This window comes from Dermacentor silvarum, chromosome 2 (assembly GCF_013339745.2).
Source record: "Dermacentor silvarum isolate Dsil-2018 chromosome 2, BIME_Dsil_1.4, whole genome shotgun sequence".
Lineage (NCBI taxonomy): Eukaryota > Metazoa > Arthropoda > Arachnida > Ixodida > Ixodidae > Dermacentor > Dermacentor silvarum.
Genome location: NC_051155.1, coordinates 54313195 through 54327987, shown reverse-complemented (window position 1 = coordinate 54327987; position 14793 = coordinate 54313195). Strand labels below are relative to the sequence as shown.

Sequence of the window (14793 nt, the reverse complement as noted above, 5' to 3'; positions counted from 1 at the left end):
CCTTGATAACTTCTCAAGATCACAACACAAAATGAACGCTTACAACAGCAGCTGAGATTTCTCCAGTATAGGCTGGGTAATGTTCACCAAAAATATCACTGACTGCAACCTACTATGATGGCTTGTGGTAACTGATTCCCAATGCGTGCTTTGTGGCCCAGCAACCTGTTTTCTTCGTATCCGACTGCAATCGACAGAGTCCTTTTAAATTGACTTTTAGTTTTGAACGTGCACACTACAGCCCAGCCAATGTGATGATGGAATTTCTTTATTTTCGGAACTTGCACAATGCATAAGACTGGAGGAGTATGCAAAGTTCTGTAAGGAATGGAAAGGCAAACGTTTATGTACAGGAATGCACTGTTATATTAGTGAAATTATGCTAACTGTTCTAGCCAAGTGCAATCCTAAAATTTTCCTTTTGAGCTTCTTCTACGGGCATGTATATTATGTATGTGTGACTCAAAAATCCAGTAACAGTTCAGTAGCCAATGGAATGTGTAGATATGCATTCTTGAGGACAAAGTCCTGAAAAGCATATCAACATGACAGTTTATCCTTCATGCAAGTACACTGAAAGCAAAGGCGCTCTAAAACATTGAGGTGCTGGCCTACGGCTCTTTACATCAGGCCACCTACAGAAGTTGGTGTTCTCAACCGAAGATACAGCAGAGACCATTGTGAAGGCACAAGTGCTAGCATCTATGACAACACGGACAGCATACAACGTTGGGGTGAAGTTGCTAAAGTGCGATGCAGAAGTTGTCAGTGCAACTGCTCATGTGTTGCTGGGAAAGGTGGAGTATGCAAACACATTTGCTGTGTTCTGTACGGGCTGATGCACATTGCACAGCACGATCTCACTGAGGTACCAGATGCCGTGGCATGCACTGAAGGCGAGCAGCAGTGGTACAATCCACGGGATCCAAAGAAAGTCGCTGAACAATTTGAACAGATTGTTTTCTCTAAAGACACCACTGAATGGATTAGCGAGGCACCAAGGCATCACAAAAAACGAGCAGCATACTCGTCACTGAGAAGTGAAGACCAAAAACTGTCCACAGTGAGCCTCATAAACTTGCATGGCAAGCTGAAAGATTCAAAGCTGGATTGCTTCGCGGATGTGCTTGAAGCAAATGACTTCTTGCCGGCAAAACAAAGAAAAGTTGAGAGCCCAGATCCTGAAGATGTGTCTCGACTGCCTGTAAGGTGGCTGGAGCGAGCAAAGCAGGGGAATGCTTTGCTGCCATAAACAGAGGAAGAAGTTGCAGCCGTAGAGGCGGCCACATGACCTCGAAGTGCTTGCCTTCTTTGGCATAGATATAGGGAGGGTGTCATTACCGCGTTGATAGCACACAGAGTACACACATGGGTTAGGACATGCCAAACCAAAATGGGGCCACATGATGCCCGACCTCTCACTGCGGCAGTGATGGGAGCAAAAAAAGGCAGGGCAACATTTGCCATGAAGAGGGGCCTATTGTGTGAGCCCGAAGCCAGACAAGCGTTTTGAGACCAACATGACAGCCACGTGGAACTGCAAGTAATCGAGACTGGCCTCTTCCTCTCTCGTCATCACACTTTTCTAGGCACAAGCCCAGATGGTCTTGTAAAGTGCAAATGCTGTCCGCCGCGGCTACTTGAAATCAAAGTTCCCCTCAAAGTTCAAGATTTTGCCAGAACGCAGTTGCATGCTGGGGAACTCAAAAGGAGCAGCAGGTATTACACTCAGATGCAAGTGCAGATGGGTGTGACTGGCCTGGACACCTGTGTGCTGTTTGTATACAGCAAGGAAGAGTGCTTGCAAAGTGTCGTGCCCTTTGAGGAGAGTTTTTTTGACGAGTTTGTGAAACGTTGCGAATTTTTCACCACCATGTACTTGCTGCCCAACATTGCGAGCAACTGTTGAATTAAATCTATGAATGAATGAATAAACCTTTATCTGAAGCAGTGAGTTGGCAGTCGAGGTGGGAGGGTCCCTTAGAAGATATTTTAAATAGTTGCCTGTGCACTTATTTTGTGATACCATAAATGCCGATAGGCAGCAATAGAGTTCTGGGAGGGTAATTTAAACCTCTCTACTGAAGTAGCCCAGCACATTTTTGCAGCTGTGCTGGTGAAGTATCTTTTTTACCTGTGTACTGCAAATGCCCACAAACAGCATTCCTGCCTCGGCAGTGTTGCACCATTACGCTGCACAAAAACAGGTCGATGGGTAGGTATGATCTACTAGCAACCATTACCTAATAATTTAACGACAATGACATAAGACCATGGATGTTGAAGCTATCAGGCATAATAATGTTGACAGCTGGATTGTGCCACAGAACAGTAATAAACGTGTCTAATGCATGATGGATAAATTTGAGGCAGTAATTATGAAGCCCTATGAATTCTTGCACTTTGGGCACTTAAATTCAATGCACTGGTCAGACCACAAGTCATGATCAGTGCCACCACTTTGGCAGCAAAAAGCATGTGATTGAATGTTGAACCAGGTTCAGCTTACATACACGAGACGTCCACAGTGAAAAAAAAAACGCCTAAATATCACTTCTATAAAATGTAGATGAACATCTTTTGGACACACTGATGCACTTATCAAAGCCGGAAACATTCTGCAGATTTCAAATAATTTGTTACCCAGTGACCATGGCCAGATTCAAAGACGAGTGTCTCTTGTAAATGACATGTTTCAAACAGCTTACAGTCTGCATATATTTCTAAGTCACGAATGACATCAAAATAAACTACTGTACGGGAGCACTATGTGGAAAATATCCGTAGACAAATAGTCCTTGTGAAACAAATGGCTGCAAGTTTTCTGCGGTTTAATGGGGCACTGCATGAAACCATTTATTCACAGCTCCATTATCCTCCAGTAGCTGGTCGCTGTGCAGAATAGATTCCACTGAACAGAATAGTTTCTGGTCATCTGCAAACTGAAGGATTTTCAAATGGTTTTCAAATCCATTTCACCAATATAAGTACCTCGAGGCCTCTCTCTGCAGAGCAGCCAGGTAGAAATGAGTATTCATTCTTCACCGTGAAAAAAAAAAGCAAACAGCTTTACAGAACACAATCATCTTGAGCAGAGATGACAACTGTTACACAGGTGTTTTATATAAGTCAGTCTTTATTATGCACTGGTACATCCAAACATGTAGACCTATAGAAAGGGGAGCTATTGTGCTAGGGAAGCTTGCCACTTTATATGTAATGCCTGATGGCCTTGAGCATGCTTGAATGTTGGAGGAATGCTAACATTGTTTTATTTCATAAAGAGGGGTAGTGATGCATTGAACCACACTGGCACAGCCCATCATTGCGAACATCAAGATTTCATTTACACCTTATCACAACAATGGTTCACCCACAAAGTTAGTCAAGAGTGCACAAATGTGCCACACTTTGTTCAGTTGTCCAGACATGCTGTTTGGGAACACCTGGGAGAGTATTCTGTAGGTCTTGATCTTCCGGATGACCCTTTCCACGTGTATGCGCACACTTGCAATGAGCCTCGTCTCAGTCTCATCTGCTTCGGACAGTTGAGGCCGTCCTTCCAGGAACGGCGGAATGTTCAAATGCAGTGAATGCTGCTTGCACTCTTCTTCGATAGTGAACCCCCTATCAGCCATTACACTTCGCCCTGGTGAGAACTTTTCCAGCACACCGCAAGCCTTTGTCAGGGCCTTGTCGGACAGTCTTCCAGGAGCAAGATCGGACACAAACATGACAAAGCCATTTGGGCTGCACACAACTAATCCTTTCGCGGTATTATGTTTTTTGTAAGAGGAATAGGTTTCACTCTGCACCCGGAATGACGAAGGGGTTTCAATGAAAATTTCTGTACAGTCGAGGATGCCATCAACGGTAGTGTAGCCCTTGTCAATGAAGGCTTTTGGCCGGTACTTGTCGCACAGTTGCGGAGACATCCAAGTTGGGACCTAAAATGAGGATTAAAAACAACATTTTGCATTTTCTACACAAACATATCATCATCATCAGCCTAATTTTATGTCCACTGCAGGACGAAGGCCTTTCCCTGCAATTTTGAATTGCCCGTCCTGCAATAGCCGATTCGAACTTGCGCCTCAAATTTCCTATCTTCATCACCCCACCTAGTTTTCTGCCGTCCTCGACTGCGCTTCCCTTCTCTGGGTCTCCATTCTGTAACTCTAATGGTCCACCGGTTATCCATCCTACGCATTACATCGCCTGCCCAGCTCCATTTGTGTTCTTTTTATGTGCATTAGAATATCCTCTATCCCAGTTTGTTCTCACATGTGCACCACTCTCTTCCTGTCCTTTACATTAGGTCTAACATTTTCCGCTCCATTGCTCTTTCTGCGGTCCTTAACTTGTTCGCGAGCTTCTTTGTTAAACTCCAAGTTTCTGCCCCATATGTTAGCACCGGTAGAATGCAATGATTGCACATGTTTCTTTTCAATGACAGTGGTAAGTTCCTAGTCAGGATTTGGCAATGCCTGCCGCATGAACTCCAACCCAATTTTATTCTTCTATAAATTTCCTTCTCGTGATCAGGGTCCCCTGTGAGTAATTCACCTAGATAAACATACTCCTTTACAGACTCTAGAAGCTGACTGGCGATCCTGAATTCTTGTTCTCTTGCCAGGCTATTTAACATTATCTTTGTCTTGTGCGTATTAATATTCAACGCCACTCTTACACTTTCTCGGCTAAAGTCCTCAATCATTTGTTGTAATTCGTGCCAATTGTTGCTGTATAGGACAATGTCATCTGCGAACCGAAGATTGCTGAGATATTGGCCGTTGATCCTCGCTCCTAAGCATTCCCAGTCTAAGAGCTTGAATACTTCTAAGCATGCAGTGAATAGCATTGGAAACATTGCGAGACCTTTTTCTTCATAGCCGGCATGTGGCATGAGCATTCACATGCCTGTAGAGCACTGATAATGTTTCCGGGGCAGAAAAAAACAACTTTAACATCTACTGTATGGCCTATCTTCTTCAAACTGTGTGATATCTTGTGCAAGTAAGGGAGCACCGCGACTGGCTTGTCTCTGGCAGCGCAGTCTTTTGGTGCTTTGTCTCCCAGCTTGATTTTCTTTAATATCTTTTCTGCTGCTGAAACGAACAAAAGCTCGGGGTACCCATCACATGTAAGGCGGGAGGCCTGTGCAAGGAGACTGCGCATTAAAGAGTGGAAGCAAGACTTATTTAGGGCATTTGTGAAGCAAAGATTCACAATGCCCCGTTTAACCAGCTTGGACTGGGCTGACAGATAAGAAAAAAAGTGGCTTGTTCCCTCTAGGCACAGGTGATCTGTGGAGATACTAAGTTGCAAATCTGCCAGGCCCCCCATGGATGTTGCAATTCAGCAAGGCCATCGAAGAGACCGAAAACAAAAGGCACTATAAAGAAAAGGCGCCTGGTGTTGACGTACCTGACAAAGCCTGTTGTCCAAAAAATCCAGCCATGTTACCCAGATCCTTGAAACAGTTGTTTTAGACACACCAAACCTGTTAGCGAAACATGAATTTGCAAAATATGCACATCAGTAATTTTCTGTTGCTAAAACAAGATCATAAGTGAACAGAAAAAGCTACTGTTAAATTATGGAGTTTTACGTGCCAAAACCACGATCTGATTATGAGGCACGCCGTAGTGGGGGACTCTAGAAATTTAGAGCAAGCTACTGTTGAAGTCGTCAAGATTTCATGGCACAACATGCTTAAAGAAAATTCAGTATCGTAGGCAGGCACTGTAATGAAAGTACTGCATACCATGTGCAGAGCTTTTAAAGACCATGCAAGTAAATAGCATGCTGCATTCCATGCACCTAATGTCTTAACAAAAGCAGCTCATTTCGAGGTACGAGAAGTGCCAGTTGAAGCAGAACACTTGTGCTAAACTTGCTAAATTTTCTCTTAACGTAAATATACGCTGAACGGCATCACTGCACAGCACATAACAGCGCTCACACACACGAAACAGTGCTCACCACACGAAGAATTTCTTTTGGCCAAAACATTTTAGGCTTTGTTAAGCACATTGAGATAAGTTTCCATGAACATTTTCGAACAAATCGAAGATGGTCGAGCGTATGACCCCTTACATTAAGTGTGTACAATGTGAACCCCATCATAATGAATGAATCAGAATATGGAAATGTTTCTCAGGGTACCTAACCCTTTCAGTGCATTTGCGCTTCCAGAAAAGAACCTTGCTGTTTGGACAATGCACAGGGTGAAAATGCATTGAGCCTATACTTGAATCCATTTAATTTTGTCTCCCGAGTATGGATGACGACGGCAATACTTGGACTCACTTTGACACATTTCCTTTCCTGTTTTGAGTGCAGAACACTAAAAAGAGGCAGTGTGAATGTGCACAGTGCTTGGTAATGATTCTTTCTTCCATTTTTTACTTCCATGGTAACGAGTAACAATCATGCCTTCAACGGTAGGCCTATTCATTTGCCGTGTGCATGAAAAGTGCAGCGGAGTTTATACATTCAGGGGCCATATTTCCCAACTTTCCATGGTCCGTATTCCATTTTGGTTCCATAAGGCCCTCTGGTATGGGTCGCTGTTGCCGCATCTTTCAGACATCCAGGCAAAACGACATTGCATTTGTGAGTGTTGCTCCAATGGTTATTCAGAGCGTGACATCACGTTTAGCTGGACCACGCCCAAGAGAAAAGAAAAAAGGGTGGCACTGCTACTCCAAGAGCGATGGCCAGGTGCTGGGGCGTTCAGTTTGTGGGCGCTGGCATACTGGCGCCGACAGCGGAGAGGCAACAACAGTGACCAATGACAGAAGGCCATATGGAAGGGAACTGGAATATGGAAAGTTAGAGAATACGACCCCAGGGCTGTATTCAGAATCTCAGAGTAGAGTATAGGCACTGACTCCATGAGACATCATCACGATCTCATGGACTGCTAGGATCTACAGGGATGAAATAGTTAACTAAAGGATCAACGGCGTTACATTGTGGAAACAAAGCGCTTTATACCTACGGCACTCATTGACCATGCAACCCTTACACCATTAAAATTTGCATCACATTTACTTTATAGCTGCCAGGATAATCCACGTTCAGCTACAAGTTGTTTTGGAATTTTGATGTCACTGCACAGCGCTATGCTTGTAAGCAGATTTTCATCACAAAGTGTTTTTAGGAATGTATTTTTTCATAACAGATTCGGTGTTAAAAGTGATTCACTTTATGGACATTTTCACTCAAGAACCAAAGTGTCCGTATAATGAGGTGCTACTACACAATGAGTAGGTGCATATACTTGAGCAGTGCTTTTGATGAAACAGGTATTAAGTTGCACATTTTGCTTGAAGTGTTCCGAGAATGCAACATGCATGCTGAGATGCGAATATAAACAAAAGTGATGTTATTGTAACGGGCTGTGCACTGCATACAAGATGGGTCCGCATAATTATGTGAACCATTAAGGCCTGTAGGGTTCTGCTTATTTTAGTCCACACAGTAGATTCATAGATGATGTTATGCATAGAATGTCCTTGTAAATAAATTGGCGTGGAAACAAATTTACATGAGTCACTCCTATTAACATTTTAGATGTTAGGTAGAAATAACTATTGGTGCAAAAAAAATTATTTCAAGCTTTGAATGTTGACAGCATACCTGTATGCAAGGTCAAGGCCGTCAAGACCAAGCTTCAGTCTCATCAAGACCAGCACGAGCTGGGTCTTCAAAGGCAGGATGAAGTTTCTGTCTTCACTGGCCGTTTCTTTCATCTGCCAGAAGCACAGCCCTTTTGCATCTGGCTCTAGAAGGGACCAAAAAGTGTCCAAGCGATTGCTGGATATGAAGTCAGTGTAATACCGCAGCTTTTTCTCGTCTTTTACAAGGGCCTCACATGTGATATCCATGTTCTGTGCAGCTTCAGTCTTGCAACGTCTAACTTTTTCCTGCATTGCTGATAACTCAAGTCTTAAGCACCTGTTCTTCTGCTGAAGACGGTCACACAGCTTTTTTGTTTCGGCATGGTCCTGCTGACTTCGTTTAAGCAGGTTGTTAAGCTCTGCCACTGTCGCATTTGCTGCTTCAGCTTGCTCCAGGAGTTCAGTTATGACGTGCTTTTGTTTAGCAACTTGCTCGACAAGCTCATCATAACTTAACTGTTGGCTGCTGTATGCATGGTCCAGGTGTAGACGCACTTCCTGCTGCAAAGGATCATCGCTGTCACTGCTAGCGATGGCAGAGACCTCTTGCTCAGATCCAGGTGGCACAGTTGAGCTTCTGACAACTTCAGGCTGGCAGGAGAAAATAAAGAAAGCCATGTGTTTCAGTCTTTATAACACTATTTATTCACAATACACTCAGGGCCCAAGGGCATTTGATTTGAGTTGGTTTTGATTACAAAAATTTGAACATAAACAGCAGTAAATGTACATATTATTCCAAATATAAAAGAGGCTCACAAATGAAAAAAAAAAGTTAGAACAAGACACTGAAAAAAAAAAACGCAAATAACGCAGAGCACAAGCAAGGATGAACCAGATAGCATACAAGGTATATAAACAGCGCCTGCAAACAGGACCGGAAAAGAAACGACAAGAGGAATCGCACTCAAGAAGCAGTAGCATGTGCCTACAAAACAAGAAAAACAGTGGAAAAAAGATTGGCTGAATCAGGAAATGAACTAAAAAAGGGGGAAAAATTGACAATGCGACACTTTCTTGTGTTTAAGATAACAGCACATTAGTCAAACCAGACTTAAACTCAGAATGATCAGCTATTTCAACAGTGCTGCTGCAGATGAGGATTTGTACAGTACATTTTTCATTAATACTTCACACTAGTAAGTTTACTAAGCATCATCACTTGTTTTTTCATGCACTAGCACAACCCTTACGTAGCTGCCACCTGTGTCAAGCCCTACCATAAAAAGAAATAATGATGTATATGTAAGCATAACATGCTTTTTCTCTGTATTACTTGTGCTTATATTACCTTTGTTCTTCTCAACGGTCGCCTCTTCTCCACCTTTTGCTGTCTCAAAGGGAATATTGTGGGCACACGGTTCATGTAAGTCTTTTTCCCTCCTTCGAAGTGGGCACTGCAAACTCTATGTCCTGTGGTTGGAGTAAACTTCGAGAACCTAGGTAGAGAGAGTTCCAGGATTAATGCTATGACACAATGAACATGGCCAGGATAGCAATAGTGTACTTTCCACATTTTTTGTACGTACAGGCTGGATACTTCCATTGTGAGACAACAGTACAACTTTCTGTTGATTAGCGTACATAAGATTCCATCAGTACTGTGCAAGTGATAAAGTTTTTTTTTTTTTTTTTTTTGGGGGGGGGGGGGGGGGGTTATTCGACAGCGCCACAGACGCAAAAAAATCTTCAGCTGTTGCAGCCAGTTAGCTGCATAGGTGCCACGAAATCGGCCGCGGGCATGCGCCAGATAACTACTTCCCGGAAAGTAGGGGCGAGGTTCCGGAGACACCACTTGCCTCGAGGATGATCCGTGAACGCTCATCTGACCTTTGGCCCAACGAGTTATGGCTAAGTCGTTGCCAAGGGTCCCGTGAAGCATGTTACGTCGATTAAAAAAGTTGCGTCTCGATGTGGTAGAACGCCCGCCTCGGCTGCGGGAGGCTGTGGGTTCGATTCTCACCGCCGCCGGGCACCCACTGGTTCAAAAGGGTACAAGCGTACCCCGGCCTGGCGTTCGGCTTCCTTCAGGGGTGATATGCTTGGGAAAGGAGCCTGCGCCCTGAATTCCCGTCGAAACCAACGTGAGCACGGAAATCAAACTACTCTTAGTTTGATCACGCAAGTGCATGGCTGTGCTCTTAGAAGTGCCAATGCATCTGACACGGCCGCGCACCGAGGTAAAGTGGCGTCGGCGTATAGGCACTTGTATCTGGTGCTTCTCGTAGTGCGCCACTGCGCTTCGATGTGCGGCTACGACTGACGCACTGGCACTCCGAAGAGCACGGCCATGCGCTCACGTGTTCAAACTAAAAGTGGACAACCGTGCGCAGTAGTACTATTACAAAATCCTGGTCAGAGAGCTCACCGTCAACTTATGCATGCATGCTTGCTACTTGCGTTGTAAAGGAAACCACGTAAGCAACGTACGGGGTGCTGTACCCAAACAGCATGAACACCTAAAGGACTTCATATAGGCATACAGCACTATAACTTGTAATAAAAGTATGCAGCGATAATAAAAAAAGGGCGGGACGCGGGGCGATACAACAAAATGCCCGGCCTAAACACCCACTGTACGAGCGGCGGCTCACCTATTCCGGAAAGGGCATACGTAATGGGCAAATATTCTTTGGCGTATTCAGCTACATGGTTTTATATTCCGAGACAAGAGGCCAACCGTAATGCACCTATTTACTAGAGAAACTGTGTTTTACATGGCAAAACAGCTGTCTTACCTGCCGTTCCGTCCGGCCCTGTTAATCCGTTGGATCCACGTCTCTCGTAGCTTTCGCTCTTTAGGAAACACGTAGAATCCGAAGCCGTTGTCCCTTGTGCTGTTGTTGTAGCACCCAGGAACGCAGCAGGTGAATCCTCCCATGGCACGATAGCTCCACACTAACCAAAAATTGCCAAAAATCGTCCGACGTACAGGCACTGCGGGCGGCTGGAGCGGCCGGATGACTACAAGTACCAGCATGCACTGCGGCAGCGATGGCGTCGTGAAACTGGCCGGTGGGATCGGTCTATTGTGCTGTATCAGCATGGCAAAGGAGCCGCGGGGTATATATATATAAAGAAGCGCAAGATGTGAGAGGAATCTGCAAAAACGAAATTCACGGCGAAAAAAAATATCGCTTTGCAAAAGTCTTCCTTCGCATTGGCACGACACATACGGTTGGCAAATGAAAAGGATGTATGCATGCGCAAGTCACAGAAAGAACGCAGCAGAACTAAAGACCCGTCGCCAAGCTCGGCCAATTTACAGCGCGGTGAGCAGACGATTTCGTGGCGAGCGGACGTGTAAGCAGGTGTCAGCACCCCCTGGACCTTTCGTTTCGGCGCATTGCGGAGCGGCCTCAGAGCCAGCGGCATGGTCTGTACACTTCTATTCTAGACACTGTAGTACTGTAATGGCGTTTCAAGCTGCAAGTTGCAAACGTGGCCTTTATTTCCCGCTAAAATTAGCGTAACTGAGAAATTTCGCGGCCGGTCTTACATTTTGGCGCAGCGTGGCGCAATTTCAACGTATATCGGGGTTTTGGCGCAGTTCGGCGCAAAAATATGAAATTGTATCAAAATGGCGCAAATGGCGCAGCTGTTGCACCCCTGACCGAATGAAGAAAAGACACGGTCTGGTCTTACGAAATGTGTGCGGCGGAAAGGGGGCTGTGAATGAAGGCGTTGTCCAAGATTGGAGCGCTGAATTACCCGCGCGCCTAGCAGATTGTGGCGCCTGCGACATTTTTTAAACGCAGATTGAGACAGCCCCTCTTCTACAAAACCCTGCCGGATAAAACTATCACATTTAAGGGGGACCCTTGTGTTGGCAGTAAACGAAGCAAAAACAGGATAACTGTTTTGCTGGTTGCCAACATGACTGACACGGAGCGGCTACTGCTGTTGATAATAGGCAAACCCGAAAAGCCGAGATGCTTCAAAGGCATCAAGAAGCTTCCGGTGTACTATCACTCCAATCGAAAGGCGTGGCTGACTTCAGAGACATTTCAGGCCTGGCTGCGTGACCTGGACTACCACTTTTCTGCAAAAGTCGCAAAGCACTAACTGTCTTAGATAACTGCAGTGCGCACAATAATGTGTGAGTGCTGACAAACATGCAGCCGCTTTTTTTGTGTGTCTCCGAACACAATGGCTTCCCTGCAGCCTCTGGATCAGAGACTTATTCAGTACGTGAAAAGTCGATACAGAAGACAAGTGCTTGAGTGCATGTTGCTTTATATGGAGGCAGGGAAAAAAATATGACGTAACTCTGCTCAGTGCAGTGCACATGGTGGTGCATGGGGGAAGCAACAGTCACTCGCAGTAATTGCGAACTGCTTCTGACACAGCGGCCTTGTCGCGCACTCAACGTGGCTATAAAAAGACAAAAAGCGAAATTAACGCAGTTCACGCAGCCAGAGATGTGCGTGAAATGTTAGCGGAGCGAAGCATGAGCAACGCTCTGCTAAAACTGTCTAAAGACGCTCCAAGGACGCTCGCTCGCACCGGTGGTAAAGCGCAAGCGTCGACCGCAGCGCCCTCACACTCCCTAGGAGCAAGTCGCGCCCGGCTCCGTCAGCTGCGGAGTTTATAAACTGAAAGTATATCTATAAACGTTGGTCATATTGGTATCATTGAAAAGCTCGCGCGTTTGGCTTTCTTTATGGCTCGGTAAGCAACCCTGTGCTCGCCTTGCTGTCATCACAAATAAAACGGAAAAAAAAGTATATAGAAAGTCATCATTCGCCACAGTTAGGATCACGTGGCTAAGATGGTGTCGTCTTATTGGCTCAGGGAACTGGATGTGAATATCTGGCATGTCCAGGCGCCATTTCGTCTTTGGTTGTGACCACGCGACGACAAACATGCCTGGAGGACGAAAAAAGTTCCACACTGTCTATCAGTGAGGCCAAAAGCGAGCGAAAAATAAGAAACATGCTAAGGTCACAACACTGTGGGACCCTACAACCGATCAGCAAGCGACTCTCGTCGCTAAGGCACCAGACAACGGTGATGGAGGTGATTGCAGCCCGCTTGACAAGGGTACGGCATTGCGCAGCTCTACAACCGGATTAGCAAGAGACTGGCGGCGATGCAGGTGACAGCGGTACGATGGAGAACGACGGCATTCTCCGCGCCGACTCTAGCCGTGTGAGAGTTGACGTTAGAACTGTTACGAGCAGCAACATAGCTCTAGTGAGTGCCCGCGAGCAAGTCACATTTGATAGACTCGAGTCGACGCCGGCAACAGTGCAACGGGACTGCAGTTTTCACCAATGCAAGCGACGCGTAATGGGCCTGAGCCGTGGACATTGCAGCTTTATACGTGATTGTTGACTTCAACATTCTGAATGTGCAGCTCACTGCCCTGTGGTACAAGGTATGTGGCAGGTGTGTGAAACTAGCCACGGGTGACTGCAACTATGGCCTCGCCAAGAAACCGGTCGTGTTGTGCAAGAAGTGTGGTGAAGTTGCGGTGCAATGGGACTCGCGCAGAGTTCATGGTGAAAAGACATGCAATCCATTTGAGATGAACATGTTAGTTACACGTGCAATGCTCTGCAGTAAAAATGGCCAAATAGCCATGAACAATATCTTCGCGTCGATGGGACTTTCGCATCGTGGGCTCCCCAAGGAAACGTTCCAGCGGCACCTAAAGAAGACTCTAGAGCCTGCGGCCACCCGCAACTGTTATGACTCGGTGCGCGAAAGAAGTGACTGAACTGTACGAGGACACATGTTTTGGACACAAAAAGAACATTGCTGTGAGCTCGGAAAGCATTTAGTTGACGAAGGGTCATTCTCCACACATTGGTGTTGGGACTGTTGAACTGTTCACTGGATATGTGCTTGATTACCATGTGATGTCAAACTTTTTGTTTGGGCTGTGAGAATAGCTCCAAGCCAAACAGCAAGGGCTGTGACCTGTGGAAGTTGAGCAATCAGTGCCAAAAAAAAAAAAAAAATATGCACTGCAAGTCTGGCCAGATAGAGGTAGAAGCAGGTAAAATGTTGTTTGAGAGGCTGCTTCAGCGACATAACCTTCGCTACACCACCATGTTGTGCGACGGCGACAGCCGCGCATACAACGCAATCAAAGAAGCGAAAGTTTATGGCTACATTGAAATGGAAAACGAGAATTGTGCCCACCGCACACTTGTGCACACCGCAATTGTGCCCACTGGGTCCAGCCAAAACCACCCAGACTGTGAAGGCCACCGCATTCCTCCTCTGCCGTGGTCTGACATCACTTCACCCCGCCTGAGGAGCCAACGCCACCTGTGAAAATCTCGCGTTTTTTCACAGGTGGCGTTGTCGCCGCGGCTTAGACGGTGGCTAAGTCGCCGCGGCTTAGACGACCTGCGTCAGATGGCGCTAGTTGTAACGTTAACGGCATGCCTCGTCCCCTTGTGGCTGCCTCGTCTCCATGCTTCTGAGCCGAGACATCCTCGCTGGCTTGGAAATCAAATGCAGGTGACATTCTTTGTTGCTGCTGTTCATCTTGTGCCAAACATCGTTCTTTGTACTAGTGCGCCACCTATGCGGAAGAATGGGACCTTGCTGTGTACCAAATTCCAAAGGAAATTACGACAATGGGCCAAAAGTGCGACTGAGTTCCACTTCGATCCTGAGCGGAGATCAAAATGGCAGCGTGCTGTGCAGCGTGATGACGTCGCAATGCTTAAGAATCCACTGGTAAGTGCCTTGGTAAATGTGTTTTGCATTGGTCACCTGTGCTTACTTGTGTACAGGAGATGACAAAGATTTTTTGTGTATTATCGATATATAACTCTTTGCAAGCTTGTGGTACATAGAAGGCTATGTCAACATGTGAGGAGGGAGCTTCTTGTGAGCACAATTTTCGACGTGTAGCCTGAGAAAGTACTTGCTTATTTACCTATATTTCACATGCACATGGCTGCCTCTTGTGTCGGTATTTTTTGCCTACTAGAGTCACAAATGTTAACCTGAGCAAACATAAGTGGCATTGCAGCATTTTCTGCGTTCGCAGGCATCAGTGCAATTTTTTTTTTTTTGAAGCGCGGTACTTTGCTACTTTGCTTTTAGCTACAGAATTTGCTACGATAGGGTGCCACTCTTTTAG

General features: G+C 45.7%; 1 protein-coding gene and 1 pseudogene across 1 annotated transcript; one reads left to right on the top strand and one right to left on the bottom strand.

The window, feature by feature from the left end:
* The first annotated feature begins 545 nt into the window (after window positions 1-545).
* Window positions 546-1909, top strand: LOC125943420 (uncharacterized; annotated as a pseudogene).
* Window positions 1910-3171: 1262 nt separating this feature from the next.
* On the bottom strand, window positions 3172-13724 carry LOC119440037 (uncharacterized). Its single transcript, XM_037704983.2, has 5 exons — window positions 10427-13724; window positions 8980-9127; window positions 7648-8279; window positions 5428-5503; window positions 3172-3947 (listed from the first exon to the last, which is right to left on the bottom strand). The coding sequence occupies exons 1-5, from the start codon at window positions 10732-10734 to the stop codon at window positions 3357-3359; spliced, it is 1755 nt and encodes a 584-aa protein (XP_037560911.1). The 5' UTR covers window positions 10735-13724; the 3' UTR covers window positions 3172-3356.
* Window positions 13725-14793: the final 1069 nt, after the last annotated feature.

Excerpts from the sequence above, each read along its gene's own strand:
- LOC119440037 (XM_037704983.2), bottom strand. The coding sequence starts at position 10,734 with ATGCTGATACAGCACAATAGACCGATCCCACCGGCCAGTTTCACGACG. Across the intron at positions 9,128-10,426 it reads AGGGCCGGACGGAACGGCAG|GTTCTCGAAGTTTACTCCAA; the intron begins GTAAGACAGCTG and ends CTCTCTACCTAG. Across the intron at positions 8,280-8,979 it reads GACCGTTGAGAAGAACAAAG|CCTGAAGTTGTCAGAAGCTC; the intron begins GTAATATAAGCA and ends TTCTCCTGCCAG.